At 44.8% G+C, this 19,475-nt stretch overlaps 1 protein-coding gene across 1 annotated transcript in view; it reads left to right on the forward strand.

The window, feature by feature from the left end:
• Nucleotides 1–19,475, forward strand: part of LOC113123237 (titin-like) — a 171,582-nt gene that overhangs the window by 143,408 nt on the left and 8,699 nt on the right. Inside the window, exons 199-229 of the mRNA XM_026295055.1 lie at nt 89–385; nt 602–1,189; nt 1,268–1,570; nt 1,694–1,990; nt 2,085–2,372; nt 2,498–2,803; nt 3,030–3,332; nt 3,418–3,723; nt 3,836–5,596; nt 5,808–6,101; nt 6,314–6,598; nt 6,715–7,014; nt 7,135–9,201; nt 9,349–9,651; nt 9,748–10,053; nt 10,283–10,573; nt 10,673–10,972; nt 11,178–11,483; nt 11,646–11,948; nt 12,143–12,424; nt 12,556–13,149; nt 14,136–14,423; nt 14,552–14,851; nt 14,947–15,249; nt 15,386–15,688; nt 15,785–16,369; nt 16,459–16,761; nt 16,880–17,179; nt 17,272–17,847; nt 17,940–18,245; nt 18,751–19,356. Of these exons, the coding sequence (XP_026150840.1) occupies nt 89–385; nt 602–1,189; nt 1,268–1,570; nt 1,694–1,990; nt 2,085–2,372; nt 2,498–2,803; nt 3,030–3,332; nt 3,418–3,723; nt 3,836–5,596; nt 5,808–6,101; nt 6,314–6,598; nt 6,715–7,014; nt 7,135–9,201; nt 9,349–9,651; nt 9,748–10,053; nt 10,283–10,573; nt 10,673–10,972; nt 11,178–11,483; nt 11,646–11,948; nt 12,143–12,424; nt 12,556–13,149; nt 14,136–14,423; nt 14,552–14,851; nt 14,947–15,249; nt 15,386–15,688; nt 15,785–16,369; nt 16,459–16,761; nt 16,880–17,179; nt 17,272–17,847; nt 17,940–18,245; nt 18,751–19,356 (13,950 nt within the window). The remainder of the gene's footprint in view (nt 1–88; nt 386–601; nt 1,190–1,267; nt 1,571–1,693; nt 1,991–2,084; nt 2,373–2,497; nt 2,804–3,029; nt 3,333–3,417; nt 3,724–3,835; nt 5,597–5,807; nt 6,102–6,313; nt 6,599–6,714; nt 7,015–7,134; nt 9,202–9,348; nt 9,652–9,747; nt 10,054–10,282; nt 10,574–10,672; nt 10,973–11,177; nt 11,484–11,645; nt 11,949–12,142; nt 12,425–12,555; nt 13,150–14,135; nt 14,424–14,551; nt 14,852–14,946; nt 15,250–15,385; nt 15,689–15,784; nt 16,370–16,458; nt 16,762–16,879; nt 17,180–17,271; nt 17,848–17,939; nt 18,246–18,750; nt 19,357–19,475) is intronic.

The following is a 19,475-nucleotide window of genomic DNA, read 5'->3' on the forward strand; positions in this document are numbered from 1 at the left end:
TGAACTTTCTAGGTGTAAATTTAATTTTATGCAGCTTTTATCATTTTTGAAAAATGTCCTTGATAAATCTTTGTAATATCTGCTACAGAGGTACCAAGTCCACCTATGAAACTTGGGGTGGTAAATGTCACCAAGGACAGTGTTACGCTTGCCTGGACAAGACCAGAATATGATGGTGGTAGCAAAGTCAGGGGTTACGTCATTGATGCTCTGGAGAAGGGACAGACCAAGTGGGTGAAGTGTGCCACTGTGAGGAACCTGACCCATACCATCAAGAGCCTGAGGGAGGGTGCAGAGTACTTCTTCAGAGTTCGTGCTGAGAACCACGCTGGACTCAGTGAACCAAAGGAGATGATTGTGCCTGTTATTGTCAAGGAAATACATGGTATTGAGAGCTTTATTACTACTTTTGTTACCATTTTGTTATTCATATCTTTCATTGCCCGTATGTTTCCATACATAAGAATATCAGTTAATATAGTTCAACACATGGAGTGTTTTTAATCAAAGGATGAGACTGAAAATGCCATGTAATGAAAAATGCTGGGGTACTTTTGTATAGTGACATTAGTGGTCACATTTCTGTCTTATGTTTCAACAGAGGCCCCAGAGTTTGACTTGAAGAACTACCCCAAGAATACAGTTTATGTGACAGCAGGATCGGACCTGACCTTTGAGATTCCACTCACTGGCAGGCCTTTGCCTAAGATCACTATGTCCAAGCAGAACATTGTTATCAAAGGATCCAAGAGGCTGCTGACAGAAGTGACACCAGACAGCTTAATAATCACCCTAAAGGAAAGCATTTCAAGTGATGCTGGTAAATATGAAATCACTGCCTCAAATGCTGGAGGTACCACCAAGATCTACATTGTTATTGTTGTGCTGGACAGACCTGGACCTCCTGTTGGTCCAGTTGAGATCGGAGAGGTCGGTGAGACCACAGTGTGTCTAAAATGGGCTCCTCCGGAGTATGATGGTGGCAGTCCTGTTACCAACTACATTGTACTGAAACGTGAAACCAGCACTCCAACTTGGATTGACGTGTCAACGAATATTGCCAGAAGTGTGTTCAAGGTGACTAAGCTCACCAAGGGAGAAGAGTATCAGTTCAGAATCAAAGCTGAGAATCGCTATGGTGTCAGTGACCACACTGACAGCAAGCCGGTCATGATAAAGCTTCCATACAGTAAGTCTGTCTGCTTGAATCACATTACTGTGTAGCTTTCCTGATCTTGAACACTTACATGAATGCTGTCTGTTACAGCCATCCCTGGACCTCCATCTACACCATGGGTCAGCTTTGTGTCTAGAGAGAGTTTGACAGTCTGCTGGAATGAACCTGTCAGTGATGGTGGAAATCCCGTGATTGGATATCATCTCCAGATGAAAGAGAGGAGCAGTATTCTCTGGCAGAAGGTCAATAAGACAGCAATCCCAGGAAACCAGTGGCGAATCACAAACATCTGCCCTGGTCACATCTATGAATTCAAGGTGGCAGCTGAAAATGCAGCTGGTATTGGAAAGATGAGCAAAACCTCTGAGGAGGTGCTTGCTATTGATGCCTGTGGTAAGTAAGGGTTTTTTAATTGGATCCCCAGCTCTGATTTTAAGTGGACCCACAGTCTTAAATAATATGAACATTTGACTGTTGTCTCATTAAGATTGGATTTGTCTCCTTATAATGTTCCAGAGCCCCCAGCAAATGTCCGTGTTACAGAAGTCACCAAGAACTCAGTAAGTCTGTCCTGGCAGAGGCCTCCATATGACGGTGGCAGCAAGATTACTGGCTACAATGTGGAAAGAAGGGAAGCTCCCAATGGAAGATGGGTGAAGGCCAACTTTACAAATATCATTGAGCTGGGCTTCACTGTATCTGGACTGACCCAGAATGAGACTTATGAGTTCAGAGTATATGCCAAGAATGCTGTTGAATCTGTCAGCAACCCATCTCTCATTGCTGGCCCAGTCACTTGTGTTGACGCATGTGGTGAGTTTTTGATTTCTATATATGATTACGTGTCTTGTTTACTTCTTTTGGGTTTACTAAGAAGTTACTCATATCAGTAATTTGTGTGCCACAGGTGCTCCAGCCATTGATCTTCCTCCAGAGTATCTGGATGTGGTTCAGTACAAGGCCGGAGCTTCAGTTAAGCTCAAAGTGGGAATCATTGCTCATCCCCTACCAACGACTGAGTGGCTCAAGGATGACAAGGAGCTGGTTGCAACTTCTACTGTGACTGTTGAAAGCACATCAGATTCTTCTGCTGTTCTGATCAAGGATGCAACCCGCTTTGACACAGGCTCATATGAAGTCAAGATCAAGAATGTTCTCGGATCAGCATCCGCCACCATCAGGATTGAAATCCTAGGTATCTAGAAATTCTTGCCTCACACATTAATATTTACACAATTTCAGTTTTAATTGGGATCCTTGCAATACATGCCTACTGTCATCTCTCTATTTGATGTCTATTTTCTTTTAACCCCTCTTTAGACAAACCTGGACCTCCAGCTGGCATCATTAACTTCAATTCTATCACAGCAGAGAGAATCATCTTCAGCTGGGAACCTGTGCCTGAGTCTGATCAGGGAGGTTCCAAAGTGACCCACTACATTGTTGAGAGGCGTGAAACCAGCCGAGTGGTCTGGTCGACAGTTTCAGACCAACATGAGCAGACCCATATTTCTGTTGGCAAGCTGCTGCGTGGAAATGAATATGTGTTCCGTGTCATGGGTGTTAATAAGTACGGAGTTGGAGAGCCACTGGAGTCTGAGCCTGTTATTGCAAAGAATGCCTTTGGTAAGTATTTGGCTGTAGACTGCAATGAATATGATTGGCAATAGGTCATAAGGACTGATGTGAAGCAGACGTCATAACTGGGCTTCTCTTTTTAGTTTAGCCTGTTTAGTGCAAACCTGCCCAGTTCTTTGCAGCAATCGTCCTTTGTTCTTGGTTTTGAAATGCACAACTTATAGCAGATTTTTCTCACTGTCTTGAAATTTATGTTTGTTTTCCATCTCTATAGTAACCCCTGGCCAGCCTCATACTCCTGAGGTAAACACCATAACAAGGTCTACTATGGTGGTAGAATGGGACAAGCCAGGTGTAGATGGAGGTAGCCCTGTAACTGGCTATTACCTGGAGAGACGCGACAAGAAGAGCTTGCGTTGGATCAGAGTATACAAAGACCCTATCACTGACATAAAACAGTCTGTCTACCACCTGACAGAAGGAAATGAGTACCAATATCGTGTCTGTGCCATTAACAAAGCTGGAGAGGGACCGTTTTCTGATGTATCAGACTACTATAAGGCTGCTGATCCAGTTGGTAAGTAGTCGAATATTCACAGATTTCCATCAAAAACCAAAAGATAAATCTACAGCCCCACCAAACGAATACCTTTTAATTACAGATCCACCAGATGAACCTTGCAAGTTGAAGGTAGTGGACTCCACCAAGACATCCATTACATTGGGTTGGTCCAAGCCACAATGGCATGGAGGCAGTGAGGTCACCAGTTACATGGTGGAGAAGCTTGTTGAGGGAGAAGAAGAATGGGCTATGATTACCTCTAAGGGAGAAGTCAGGACAAGAGAGTATACAGTTCACGACTTAAGACCAAATGTGAACTACTTCTTCAGAGTCTCTGCTGTCAACTGTGCTGGACGTGGAGAGCCTCTGGCGATGACTGAACCTGTCCAGGCTAAGGATATCCTGGGTAAATTAATCGTTGAAATTGAAATTGTGATTTCATTTGACAACACTTGTTTTGTCCTTACCTTGTTTGCATTTTACATTCCCTGTGTGACCTTTGTTCATGATTTTCACAGAGGAGGCTCAGATTGACTCAGATGTGGCCATGAGGACTCACTACATTGTGAAAGCTGGCAAGGATGTGGAGCTTTGTGTTCCTCTGAAAGGTAGACCTCCTCCCACTTCTTCCTGGAGCAAGGGAGAAGAATGCATAGATCGCAACCCCAAATATGAGTTCCATCATTCAGACACTTCCACAGTCCTTGTAATGCGTGAGGTGACTAGGCTTGACACTGGGAAATACACAGTCAAAATTGAGAATGGAGTGGGACAGCCCAAGATGCTTACCCTCTCTATGAAGGTTCAGGATACTCCGGGTCAGTGCAGTAGCCTTGTTGTGAAGGAAGTAACACGTGGAAAGGTCACCCTGTGCTGGGAGCCTCCTCTTCTTGATGGTGGTGCTGAGATCACAAACTACATTGTTGAAAAGAGGGACTCCTCCAAAAGATCGTATTCTGCTGTGACAAGCAAATGCATAGACACAACATACACCATTAAAGACCTGTCTGAAAAGACAGCCTATTTCTTCCGTGTATTAGCAGAGAATGAGAATGGTGTCGGTGAGCCATGTGAAACAACTGACCCTGTGAAGGCCACAGAGACTCCAGGACCAGTCAAGGAGGTCTCTATGAAGGATTCATCCAAGACATCTGTCACCCTGCAATGGCTAAAGCCCGATTACGATGGTGGCAGCATCATCTCTGACTATGTCATTGAGAAGAAGCGTAAGGATGAGGAATGGTCATTGGGAGGAACCAGTAAATATTGTGAGTTTGAGGTCAAGAAACTCAAGGAGCACTCAGACATGTTCTTTAGAGTTGCTGCCAGGAATGAGAAGGGGCAGGGTGATTTTGTTGAAACTGGGCCCATCAGGGTCATTGACTACATTATCACACCGGAGGCAAGCCTTGTAGATTACCCAGATGGCATCAGTGTTCGCTTGGGTCATAATGTGCACATTGAGCTTCCCTACAAGGGTAAACCCAGACCTTCTATTCTGTGGCTGAAGGACAACCTGCCTCTAAAGGAGAGTGACCAAATACGGTTCAAAAAGACAGAAAACAAAGCCACTCTAATGATTAAGAATGTTAAAAAAGAGGATGAGGGTAAATACACCCTGACCCTTGACAATAAGGTCAACAGGAGATCCTTCCACATCTATGTTATCACACTAGGGCCACCATCAAAGCCTGTTGGACCCATCCGATTGGATGAAGTGAGAGCAGAAAGCATGATCCTCTCCTGGGATGAACCCAATGATGATGGCGGTGGAGACATCACCTGCTACACTGTAGAGAAGCGTGACACCTCTGAAACTAAGTGGAAGATGGTCTGCTCCAGTGTACAGGATACTCAGTTCAAAGTCTGCAACCTAATCAAGGATGTCCAGTACCAGTTCCGAGTGTGTGCTGAGAACAGATATGGTGTCAGCGAGCCTCTGATCTCACAGATGGTCATTGCCAAGCACCAGTTCAGGCCTCCAGGACCACCAGGCAAGCCTTTTGTGTACAATGTCACCAACGATGGCATGACCATCCAGTGGGAGAAGCCACTCTATGATGGTGGCACTGCCATCCAGGGTTTCCATGTGGAGAAGAAAGAAAAGAACAGTGCCATTTGGCAAAAGGTGAATACTGTGCTGATCAAAGAAACAGAATACAGGATTTTGGAACTCATTGAAGGCCTTGAGTACTCCTTCAGAGTCTATGCTCAGAATGATGCTGGCTTTGGCCGAGTGAGTGATGAAAGCAAGCTAACCATGGCAGTCAGTCCTGTTGGTGAGTGTCAAAGTCAAATTCTATATATAGAGCGCAATATCACAAATCACAAATTTGCTTGGTTCTTGAGTATTGATTCAGATTATTATTAATTATTCTATTTATATTCACTTGAAACAAACAACACATTTAAACTATAGCAAAAATATTTCTGTTCTGAAACAAGACCAAATGTATTCAGAATGAAAAAACTTAAGTTTTTGCGTTTCAGATCCTCCTGGCCAGCCTGACTACACTGATGTAACTAGTGACTCAGTGACGCTTAAGTGGGATGCACCCAAACGTGATGGCGGTAGCAAGATTACCAGCTATACTATTGAGAAACGCCAAGGAGAGGGCCGCTGGTTCAAGGCCAACTTGATTGACGTACATGAATGTCAGCACACTGTCACTGGGTTGGCAACAAATGAACGTTATGAGTTCAGAGTCATCGCCAGAAATGCCATGGGAGTTGTCAGTCCTCCATCCAACTCCTCTGGCTTGATTGCAGTCAGAAGTGAGAATGGTGAGTAATAACAAGACATCATAAGCCTCGAGGATGGTAACATTAAATCTCAGGACTGATGGGTAAAAAAACAGGTGATGAACACTGCTTTTCTTACCAATGCCTCACTGCTCAATGGTCAAAAGTATACAGCTCTTAGCACATCTTTCAGAAAGTTATGTCTTTAAAGGTCTGTAAAGCTAAAGAATGTCTCCCCATTTTTTCAAAACCAGCTGCTCCAAATATTGAGTTTGGCCCAGAGTACTTTGAGGGTTTGACAGTCAAAGCAGGAGACAGCATCAGGCTGAAGGTGACCATCACTGGACGCCCAGTTCCCAAGGTTGTCTGGTACAGAGATGGTGTGGAGATTACCAAAAAGATGATGAACATTATTAATGTGGCTGGATCTAGCACCCTGTTTGTCAGGGATGCTGACCGTACACACAGCGGTCTCTACACTGTGGAGGCTACTAATGGATGTGGATGCAAGAAGGAGAAGATCCTTGTTCAAGTCCAAGGTACTACATTTTGAAGTGTACTATTTATATTATTTTGCAGTTGTTTACAGCATATATATTAATAGACAAAATTTATTTGTGTTTTAATGTAAACTTTACAAACATGCGTGATGCAGATACTCCTGGGGAGCCAGTAGGACCCATCACTTTCAGCAACATCTCTGAGGGCAAGTGCACTCTGTCCTGGAACCCACCAGAGAAAGATGGCTGCTCTGAGATCTCACATTACATCATTGAGAAACGTGAGACTGCCAAGATCTCTTGGGCATTGGTTTTCGATGAATGTAAGGAGTGCATTTTCAATGCAACCAAGCTCATCAAGACCAATGAGTACCAGTTCAGGGTCTCTGCTGTTAACAAGTTTGGAGTTGGCAGACCATTAGAATCCAGCCCTATCATTGCGCAACTGCAATACAGTAAGTGGAAGACTTCTTTTTTATTCATATTTTAAACAAAACAGTAGTTTGAGTTCCATCTGTTGTATATATTTTCTCTATGCACATATTACACATATCTATCAAAACCCTTTCCCCCAGCAACTCCTGATGCTCCAGGCACTCCTGACGCCACTGAAGTGACAGGAGAGAGCATTACTCTGTCCTGGACCCCTCCAACATCTGATGGAGGAAATCCCATTCAGTACTACATCCTGGAAAAACGTGAAAAGAAGACTGTCCATTTCTACAAGGTGATTACCAAGAAGCCGATTGTCGAATGTGCTCACAGAGTGCTTAACCTGACAGAAAATATGGAATATGAGTTCCGTGTTATGGCTGTGAATGAGGCTGGTGTTGGAGCTCCTAGCAACACCTCTATCCCCATCAAAGCCGCTGAGCCAAAGGATATTCCTTGTGCTCCATCCGTGGTTTGTGTATGTGATTCCACCAACACCTCCATCAGCCTTGAATGGAGCAGGCCTGCTGATGATGGAGGCATGGAGGTCATAGGCTACATTATTGAGATGGTGAAGGGAGAAGACACGGAATGGACGAGAGTTAATGAGGAGCTGGTGGCACAAACTAGCTTTGTGGTAACTGGTCTAGAGACTGGAGCTGAGTACAAGTTCCGTGTCGCAGCTGTCAATCACATGGGCAGAAGTGAAAACAAGGAGATTCTGGAGCCTGCCCAGGCTGTAGAGAGGCTAACACCTCCGCAGGTGGATATTGATGCGTCCTTCAAGCAGACACACATTGTTAAGGCTGGAGGTTCAGTGTGCCTGGGAATCCACTTCAGAGGAAGGCCCATTCCTACTGCCACCTGGGTGAAAGACGAAGGACAGCTGAGTGTCATGTCAGACATCACAACTACAGATGACTACAGTTCTCTAAGTATAGAAAACTGCTGTAGATATGATTCAGGCAAATACACTGTTAATCTGGAAAATGCCAGCGGTAGCAAGGCAATTACATTCACTGTCAAGATGTTGGACACTCCTGGACCTCCACAGGGCGTAGTCTTTAAGGAGGTAACTAGAGGCTCCATCACACTTACCTGGGAGCCTCCTCTTAATGATGGTGGGGCCCAAATCCATCACTATATTGTTGAGAGGCATGAGGCTACCCGCCGCACTTGGCAGCAGTCTGGTGGCAAATGCACACACCGCATCCTGAAGATCCAGGACTTGCTGGAGGGAGTACCGTACTTTTTCAGAGTCTCAGCTGAGAACCAGTATGGTGTGGGTGAGGCATTCGAACTGACTGAGCCTGTCATTGCCACTGCAGAACCAGCAGCTCCAAAAAGAATGGACATCTTGGATACCACAGACAATTCTGTATCACTGGGTTGGCTGAAACCTGAGCATGATGGCGGTAGCCGTATCCAGTGTTACATAATTGAGGCTAAGGCAAAGGGTACAGATAAATGGGTTGTAGTTGGTAACACCAAGAATCAAACGTATGTGGTTGAAAAGCTCAACAAGGGTGACGAATATGACTTCCGTGTCAAGGCTAAAAATGAAGCTGGCTACAGCAAGCCAAGGGAAACTCTGGCTCCTGTGCTGGTCAAAGAGCCTCACATTGAACCTGCTGCTGACCTCAGTGAGATCACCAACCAGCTCGTCACATGCAGGTCTGGCAGCACCTTCACCATCGACATTCCCATCAGTGGTAGACCTGCCCCCAAAGTCACCTGGAAGTTGGAGGAGATGAGGCTGAAGAGTTCAGACAGAGTCTCCATCAAAGTAACTAAAGACAGAACAAGTATCTCAGTCAAGGAATCCATGAGAGGAGATGGTGGCAAATACTACCTGACTCTGGAGAATGTGGCAGGAACCAAGACATTCACTATTGACGTTAATGTCATAGGTAAACCGAGCCCACCAGCCAGACCTATTAAAATCTCATCCATCACCTCAGAGTCCTGCACTGTTAGCTGGCAACCACCAGAGGATGATGGCGGTACTGACATCACCAACTACATTGTGGAGAAGCGTGAGTCTGGCTTCACCGCCTGGCAACTGATCAACTCCAGCGTAAAGCGTACGTCTCTCCGCGTCAGTCACCTGACCAAGTACATGCAGTACACATTCAGGGTGTCTGCTGAGAACAGATTTGGTGTCGGCAAGCCCACTGAGTCCGAGACTATAGTTGCAGAGCATCCTTATAGTAAGTACTACTCCATAAAAACCTTTCAGTATATTTATCAATTTATTGCATGAATAATGTCAGTTTTTTCTTGTATTTCTCTCTCTATTTCTCTCTTTCTCTAATTTAAATGAATGTCAACTACTAAATTTCATTTGTTAATCACAGCACCTCCTGGCCCACCAACAAGGCCTTCAGTTTTCTGTGTCACTGCCAACACAATGACCCTGAAATGGGAGGAACCCTACCATGATGGCGGAAGCAAAGTCACGGGTTACTGGATTGAGAAGAAGGAGAGGAATAATATTCTATGGGTGAGGGAGAACAAGATTCCCTGCTTTGAGTGCTACTACAAGGTGGAAGATCTGGTCGAAGGCCTGGAGTACCAGTTCAGGGTTTATGCTATGAACAGTGGTGGGCTGAGCAAAGCCAGTGAAGCCTCCAAAGGAGTAATTGCTCAAAACCCAGTTGGTGAGTGTTGACATAGCCTCACACTGCCAAGTAGCTTGATACTTAATACACCATTGTTTCCACATGCATTCCAAAAATACTTGTTCTTTTGCTTAGATCCACCAAGTAAGCCAGAAGTCACAAATGTTACAAGAACCACTGTTTCCCTCAAATGGTCCCCTCCTCTGAACGATGGTGGCAGTCCCATTGTTGGCTACATCATTGAGCGTAAGCCATACACTTTGACCGGTCATGGTCGCTGGCTCAAGTGTAACTACACCAATGTGACAGACACTTTCTACACTGTGACTGCTCTGGGAGAGGGAGAGCCCTACGAGTTCAGAGTCATTGCCAAGAATGCCAACCAGGTCTTCAGCACACCCTCGGAGTCTACTGGGTCTGTGCAGTGCAAGACTGACTTTGGTAAAATCTGCATCTGTGATTATGATACAGTAACCTCAGTGCATTCACTTCATCTTAATAAATCTTAAATAAGAGTAAGATGAACTGTTTCATGTTTCCTGCAGAATTACTGTAAGCAGCACCATAGTGTTCACTGTTGAGATAATTTGATGTGAATATATCACCATCCTAACCTTTTAGAGTTCCACGACTTTTTTCAAAACCATGTTTCCTCTTTTCAATTCAACAGAACCTCCAAAGGCTCAACTGGACAGCAAACTCCTGTCTGAAACTGTTACAGTGAGAGCCGGTTCAGATCTGGTTCTGGATGCTGCAGTTGGAGGTCGGCCTGACCCGAAAGCTTTCTGGTCTAAGGGCAAAAGAGAACTGGAGTTGTGTGAAAAGTACCACCTGCAGTACACCCCCACCAGGGCCATGGCCATCATCAAGTTCTGCGACAGAGATGACACTGGAAAGTACATTCTCACAGTCAGGAACGTAAGTGGAACCAAGACTGCTGAGGTCAACGTCAAAGTGCTAGGTGGGTTGTGTTTTTTTTTTTGTTTGTTTTTAGCAGTTGGTTATTAACAGTATTAATTTTTGCAACTATGCAAAGTGATTTCATTGTTTTTTTTTTCAGACACTCCTGGAGTGTGTGATGGCTGTATTAAAATCATCAAGATCACCGAAGACTCATGCACCCTGTACTGGAAGCCTCCTCTTGAAAACGGCGGCGATGAGGTTTCACACTACATTGTGGAGAGGCGTGACACCAACAGGCTCAACTGGGTCATTGTGCATGCTGAGTGCAAGAAACTGACCTGCAGTGTCACTGGGTTGTTGAAGAACACAGAGTACCTGTTCAGAGTTAAGGGAGTCAACAAGTACGGAGCTGGAGTTCATCTACAGTCAGAGCCCATGGTCGCCAGAAACACTTTCAGTGAGTGCATCTGATAATAAACAATGCTTTAAAAGCATAATATCCCCAAAATCTCTGAAGTCAAACAGGTCCTTTTATTTTGGAACAAGACAGAAGCAAGATAAACTCGAAAACAAGATAAACCTAGTGGCTTAGAGAGTAAACCACAAACTAAATCTTTATGACCTCTAACACTCACTTCCTCTTCTATTCTATCTTCCTCCAGCTGTGCCAAGTCCACCAGGTGCTCCAGAGATCCTGGCGTCCGGAAAGGACTTCGCCACCATCGAGTGGCTGAAGCCAGAGAGCAATGGAGGCAGTCCGTTGATTCACTACCTGGTGGAGAGGAGGGAGAGAAAGAGTGCCCGCTGGATAAAGGAGAACAGGGATGGAGCTCACCTAGATACCACACTGAAGGTGTCTGGTTTGACCGAAGGCAACATTTACCAGTTCAGAGTCTCTGCCATCAACAAGGCAGGAGAGAGCGAACCCAGCGAGGTTTCTCTGTATGTTGTCTGCAGAGTACCAACATGTAAGTATAGTTTGTCTAAATACGTGACCTTACATGCAAGTGAAGGTCCAAGTGATCTTTTAGGTTCTGTGTTCTGTGACATAATTATCCCCTTCCATTAACATATCGTTAAATACTACATCATGCATCTGTGATCATTATTCCCGTACCCTTTCCTCTCAGGCACCCCTGCACCACCTTTTATCCCTCGTATCACCGACACCCATGCTGACAGCATCAGCCTGGCCTGGGCACGCCCTGTGGAGGACGGGGGTGCTGATGTGATTGGCTACATCCTGGAGATGCGGGAAGCCGGAACAGAGGAATGGAAGAAGGCCCACGAAAAGACTCTGCGTACCACAGAATACACAGTGACCGGACTTTCTGCATGCAAGAAGTACTGCTTCAGAGTGGCTGGCATCAACATTAACGGCACAGGAGACTTCAGTGAACCATGTGCTGAGACTGAGCCAGTGGAGAGAATTGGTAAGTCAACAACTGGAAAAAACATGAAGTAGTGACAAACATCAAAATTAGAACTTTCACTTTCACATATGAAATTTTATTGAATTTCTAACTTTTTCTTCCAGTCAATTTTGCTTCAATTATGTGGTAACCCTGAAATTCCTATGCCACCAACAATACAGGCTGTATACTAATGAGCCCATCCTCTCACACAGAAATCCCTGACTTCGAGCTGCATGATGACCTGAAGAAGACCATCTGCCTGCGTGCTGGTGGCTCTCTCCGCCTATTTGTCAAAGTCACTGGACGTCCAACTCCAGCAATCACTTGGAGCAAATCTGGTGTTGACCTCAACAACAGAGGCTTCATTGAAGTTACTAACACATCCACCACACTTATCATCGATAAGGTCCATCGCTATGATGCCGGAAAGTACACACTAGTGGCTGAAAACTCTGCCGGGAAACAGGAAGTCAACATTCTGGTTAAGGTCTATGGTATGTTGAAAATGTCTGAGAAGTCAATTGAAATACAAGATATTACATGTCATGCCAGTCATTTGATTTTGAAAGATACAGTGGCATCCGGAAACTTGTATATTTTAACTAAAGTGTATCTTTGTTGTCAGATACTCCTGGGCCAACTGGTCCAATCAAGATCAAGGAGCTGACAAAGGAGTCTGCCACTATCTGTTGGGAAGCCCCAGCAGTGGATGGTGGTGCTCCTGTCAATAACTACATCATTGAGAGGCGTGAAGCCTCCATGAGGGCCTACAAGACTGTCACCGCCAAGTGCAACAAGACATCCTACAAGATTGAGGGCCTGATGGAGGGCATGCTGTACTACTTCCGGGTCCTCCCTGAGAACATATATGGTATTGGAGAGGCCTGTGAGACTCCTGATGTCATCCAGGTTTGCGAGGTGCCTCTGCCACCTCACAAGCTGGAGGTGATTGATGTCACCAAGACCACTGTTACCCTTGGCTGGGAGAAGCCTGAGCATGATGGTGGCAGCAGACTGATAGGCTATGTAATAGAAGCCTGCAAGTTTGGCACCGAGAAGTGGATGAAGGTGGCCACACTGAAGCTCACAGAGTTTGAGCACACCATAGAGAAGCTGAATGAAAAGGAACAGTACTTGTTCAGAATCAGAGCAGCCAACAGCAGAGGAGCCAGTGAGCCCAAAGAGCTTGTTACACCTGTCACTGTACAGGAACAAAGAGGTAACAGACACCAAAAGCTGCAAACCGACAGTTAAAGATGTTTTTACACTGTGTTAGACAAAGCATGTCAATGAAAACAGAGCATTGTGTTCAAGTTAAAAATACAAACGGTTGCTTTCTTGCCTCCTGAAATCCATTCATGTTAGGGATTTTAAAATATTCATTGCTGTCTGGAAAAGTCAGCGCTGTGTTACACTGATGGGCACGTGGCACATCTAATATGTGCTCACCGCTTGCTCACTGGCACATTTGAAGCATGTTGTTTACAAAGAGTAGAGAGAGGAGCCTGCTGGGAAACTCAGACAAAACAAAAACAGTTGTTCTGTTTTATGCTTCAAAACAGCTACGTTTGGTAGAACTGATGTGACTAATGATTTACTTCTGTTAAGTAGTTTTCCTTCCCAGAACAATATTAGACTGTTAGTAGGTTATAGTCTGTTCATAATTAATACTCTGAGACTATACTAATATTATCATTTAGGACAGAAATCACATTTTTGTGTTTTCCTTTCACATTTGAACAATCTTCCTAAACTGCTACCTTACTGTTCATTTTGAACTGATGTCAGTTTGTTTACTAGCAAAGAAAACATTTTCCCTTTAGGTAGCCTGTTTTTCCATCTCGAGTTTGGTCTTAAATTTAATTTAAATTGCTTTTAAAAAGTCCTATAAAGACTTTAATTGATCTTCATACAATTAACTTCATACATGTAGAGACCCTGAATTCATAGAAGTGACATTCATTACAAGATGATTAGTTCTAAATGCATCTGCATGGTTTTGCATTTTGTGACATTCACTGGAATAAGACTTTTTCAGGTCATATATTTCATCATTGAAAAGTTTTAAAAAAATAATATTAACTCGTGAACCCAGTATTACGTGTCATCGCATGTTGAAGATTTTCTGTCCAGAATTAACAATTAGTATAATATTATAACTCATTTTATAATTTATTTCCAAACTGTTGATGATTTTTTTTCCAGTGATGCCCATGGTGGACTTCTCCAGTATTCCTCAGAAGGTTGTCAGTGTCTTAGCTGGAAAGACTCTGGAATTGGACCTGCCCATCATTGGTAGGCCTCCTCCTGTCTGCTTGTGGTACTTCTTTGATAACAGGATAAAAATCACAGACCGTGTCAAGATCAAGAGCACTGGAAAGTTCTCCAAACTGACTGTGTCTGACACCACCATCAATGACACTGGTGACTACACCTTGGAGGTGAAGAATGTTGTTGGTGTCATCACTGAGGTCATCAAGGTCATCATTCTCTGTAAGAAACCATCTCTTGTTCGTAGATTAATTTCTAGATATTATGAACAATCAATACCAAGCACATATACATACACCTACTTTTCAGTCAGTTACACTGACTAATACTTTTTTAATCCTCTTCACCAGCCAAACCTGATGAACCAAAGGGACCCATCAGGGTTGATGAGATTGATGCCACCACAGTCACTTGCAGCTGGGATCCTCCAGTCAGAGATGGTGGAGCTCCCATCAGTGGCTATGTGGTGGAGCAGCGTGATGCCCACAGACCTGGCTGGATGCCTGTCTGCGAATCCATTAGCCGCCCAACTTTCAAGTTTGAAAACCTGATTGAGGGAGATGAGTATGTCTTCCGTGCAGCTGCTGTGAATCGCTATGGCACTGGAGAGTTTCTACAGTCTGACGTTGTTACCTGCAGAAGCCTGACAGGTAAAACTTCATTTGAGATTACACTCCCAGTCTATATTAGCATATTGACAGAGTTAAATCAACAATGGTATGATGATGTGACCACTACTCCACAGATGTACCTGGACCTCCTGGCCGTCCAACCGTCTTTGATGTCTCTCGTGACGGCATGACAGTGGCCTGGAACCCTCCAGATGAAGATGGCGGCCTTGAGGTTTCTGGTTACATTATCGAGCGCAAAGAAGTCAGATCTGACAGATGGGTGCGTGCCAACAAGAACCCAATCACCATGACCAGATACAGGTCAACAGAACTGATTGAAGGCCTGGAGTATGAACACAGAATCATTGCCATCAATGCCAGAGGATTGAGCAAACCAAGTTTGCCATCCAAACCAGCAGTGGCAACAGATCCTATTGGTGAGAGAACAGTTTGAAAGATTAGTTTTTTAGTTATTAGTTATATTTTTATAAACAATTAATAGTTACAATGGATGATCAAAAGTCTTTTGATGTAGTAGCTGGAAATACTGACATCTTGCTATTTTCTGCTTAGATCCACCCGGCTGTCCTCAGAACCCGAGGATCACCGATACCACCAAGACCTCTGTGTCATTGGCTTGGAGTCCTCCTGATGATGAAGGAGATGCACGGGTAGATGGTTACCTGATTGAGATGCAGAAGGTGGGCACCATGGCCTGGATCAAATGCAATACCACACCATCTCTAATCTGTGAGTACACACTGACCAAAATGCCACAAGGAGAGGAGTTCAAATTCCGCGTGATAGCCTGCAATGCTGGCGGCTCCGGAGAGCCAGCTGAAGTGCCTGGAAGCGTCACTGTAACTGAGATGCTTGGTGAGGATGCAGAGGTTACATTAACCACATCTGTACTAAAATTATTTAGACTAGTGTAGCATAAGACTGACTTTTGTAACTGCCATTCTTCTTTAGAACCTCCTGACTTTGACCTGGAGCTGAAATACAAAGATGTGTATGTGGTCCGCCAGGGAGGAGTGGTTAGACTGTCTGTGCCCCTCAAAGGCAAACCTCACCCAACCTGCAAATGGTCAAAGGACGGCGGCGCAGTCTCCACTAAGGCCATGATTGCCTCCACCGAAGATGCCAGTGAGCTTGTGATCAAGGGAGCGGATAGGAGTGACTCTGGTTTGTACAACCTCCTACTGGAGAATAAGGTTGGTAAGAAGAAGGCCCAAATCAAGGTGAAAGTCATTGGACGACCAGGCGCTCCAGGGGGACCAATGGTCTTTGAGGAGGTCCTGGCCAGTTCGGTCAAGGTCTCATGGAAGGCACCTACAGATGATGGTGGCTCAGATATCCTGGGTTACATTGTTGAAAGGCGTGAGGCAACCAGAAATGCGTGGTACACTGTGGACTCCAGAGTGACTGACACTCAGCTGGTTGTCAAGGGTCTGAAAGAGGGAACAGAGTACCACTTCAAGGTCACAGCTGAAAACTCATTCGGTATCAGCGCCTCTCTAAAGTCAGAGCAGCCTCTAGTGCCCAAGACCCCTCTCTGTAAGTATTCAGTTTCTTCAGTCTGTGTTTTGAATTACATGAGATCATTCAGTGATTGATCACAAAATCATATGTGTTTTCAAAACCAGGTCCTCCTGAGCCTTCAGGCACCCCACCAGAGATTATGGACATCACCAAAAGTTCCGTGGCCTTGGCCTGGTCTAGACCAAAGTATGATGGAGGTTCTGCCATTACTGGCTACTTTGTTGAATACAAGGTAGTGTCTGCTGAGACATGGTGCCGTTATGAGACCAAGATTACCTCTACCATGTTTACTCTCCCTGGACTCACCCCTGACACAGACTACCAGTTCCGCATCATTGCTGTTAACAGCATTGGCGAGAGCAAGGCCGGTCCTGAGTCTGAACCAGTCACATGCAAGGATCCATTTGGTGAGTCTTGTGTCCTAATATGTTTTGTTTACTGATTATCAGTAATACAATAATTATTATAGTAGTTATTGATGGTTGCAGCCATTATAAAACAAGTGTTTGGTTTCTGTTCTTCCAGACAAGCCAAGTCAGCCAGGTGAGATCGACACAGTAAATGTGACAAACAACTCCATCACCATCCACTGGCTTCCTCCAGAGTGCGATGGTGGAAAGGAGGTCCTGGGCTACTGGGTGGAGTACAGGAAATCCACCGAGAGCACCTGGAAGAAGTGCAACAAGGACAGGTTGAAGGAAAAAGAGTTCACCATTCCTGGACTGGCTGAGGCCACAGAGTATGAATTCAGAATATTTGCTGAAAATGAGACAGGAATGAGCAGACCTCGTAGGACTGCCACATGCATTAAGACCAAACTGAGTGGTGAGCACAGTGAAATATACTTTTCACAGGCAGTTACTGTGACTTTTCTGAGATGTGTTTCATAAATGTACCTCCTTGTTTTGTGTTTACAGTCGAAAATAAACCAAGCCTGAGAAAGGAAATGGATGAAGTAACTGCTAAACTTGGCCAACCTGCTGTAATGAAATGCCAGATTATTGGCAGACCTGTTCCTGACATTAAGTGGTATCATGCCGACAAAGAGATTGTTGGGTCACGCAAGTATGAGATGAGCTCTGATGGCCGCAACCATTCCCTGTCCATTATGACTGACCAGCAGGAGGATGAGGGAGAGTACACCTGCAAGGCCACAAATGATGCTGGTGAGGCTGAGACCACAGGTATCCTGGTGTTGGAGGCTGCTCCATCCTTCCACCCTGACTACCCACTGAAGGAAACATACTATGCTGGCCTGGGGACCACTCTGCGCATCCATGCTGTCTACGTCGGTCGTCCTGAACCAAAGATCATGTGGCTGCATGAGGCAAAGACACTGGAAAATACAGAGGACATCAGTATTGAGACAACTGAGCACTACACACACCTGGTTATTAAGAATGTGAAACGCAGAATTCATGGGGGCAAATACAGGATCAGACTGCACAACCACTTCGGCAGAGCTGACACTGCATTCAATGTTGAAATCTATGGTATGTTCATGTAAATTACCTGTTGTGTGTTCAACTGCGCATGCATTTGTAAAGATGATGTCACATTTATTAATAACTACATCTATTTTCAGACACACCTGACATACCTCAGGGTCCCATTGTCCTGGACGCCCTCCTGAAGAATTCAGTCATCATCAGCTGGAAGCCTCCCAGGGATGATGGAGGCTGCATGATCACCAACTACATTGTGGAGAAGCGTGAGGATAAGGAGGACTCCAAGTGGGAACTGGTCTCTTCATCCATTAATGGCACATCTTGCCGTGTGCTCAATCTCATTGATGGAGCTGGATACTTCTTCCGTGTGTACGCTCAGAATCGCTATGGCAGCAGTGACCCACTGGAGGTCACCTCACCTATTCTTATCAAGAGCCAACTGGGTAAGTTTAATACAGTATGGATTCACAATATGTTTCAGTGTTGTTTATACAATAATGTCACTGATTTTAAGCATATGCAGCATGGTGGGTTAGTGGTTAGCACTGTTACCTCACAGCAAGAAGGTTCCTGGTTTGAAACTCTGTGTGGAGTTTGCATGATCTCCCTGTGCTTGTGTGGGTTTTTCCTCCCACAGTCCAAAAACATGTATGTCAGGTTGATTGGTGACTCTAAATTGCCCATAGGAGTGAGTGTGAGTGTGTGAGGTTGTTTGTCTCTATGTGGCCCTGTGATGGACTGGTGACCTGTCCAGGGTGTACCCCTGCCTTTCACCCAAAGAGAGCTGGAATAGGCTCCAGCAGATCCCTGGGACCCTGGTTAGGAATAAGAGGGTATAGATGATGGATGGATGTTATAAATGTTGGACATCATATCAATTCATATGTAAAGAGACCACTGTGCAAAAGTACCAGCAATGGTTTCTGATTCAAATATGTCCTTCCACAGAGAAACCATCACCACCTCTATCACCAGTTGTGTCTGGAATCACCAAGGACTCCTGTGTGGTTTCCTGGAAGCCTCCCCTCAGCGATGGTGGCTCCAAGATCAAAAGCTACTGCCTTGAGAAGAAGCACAAAAAGGACAAGAAGGAATGGACTGAATGGACTCTGGTGACCCCTGATGAAATCAAACAAACCGTATACTCTGTCAAACATCTGACTGAGGGTGTACAGTACATCTTCCGTGTGAAATGTGAGAACCTTGGAGGACAGAGTGACTACAGCGAAGAGACTGCTCCCATTGTTCCAGCCACAGCTGTTGAGGTCCGTGCCCCTGCCTTTAAGGAAGAACTAAGGAACATGAGTGTCAAGTACAAGAGCAATGCTGCACTTGTCTGCAAGATCACAGGACAACCTAAGCCTGTGATCAAATGGTTCAGACGAGGAAAGGAGATCCATTCTGATGGAAAGAAGATCAAGATCCAGGAGTTTAAGGGAGGTTACCACCAACTGGTCATCACTGAGGCTGATGAGGAAGATTCAACTGTGTACCAGATCAGAGCCACCAACCAGGGAGGCTCCATCTGTGCTACAGTCGCTCTGGATGTTGAAAGTAAGCTCACAAATAAAGTTTGTGTATTATTTGCTAATAATGATATAAACAATACTAAAGTAATTTTTTTAATATTTGAAAGTCAAATAAAGCCAATATAAACTAATTTAAACAATTTT

This window comes from Mastacembelus armatus, chromosome 21 (genome assembly GCF_900324485.2).
Source record: "Mastacembelus armatus chromosome 21, fMasArm1.2, whole genome shotgun sequence".
Classification (NCBI taxonomy): domain Eukaryota; kingdom Metazoa; phylum Chordata; class Actinopteri; order Synbranchiformes; family Mastacembelidae; genus Mastacembelus; species Mastacembelus armatus.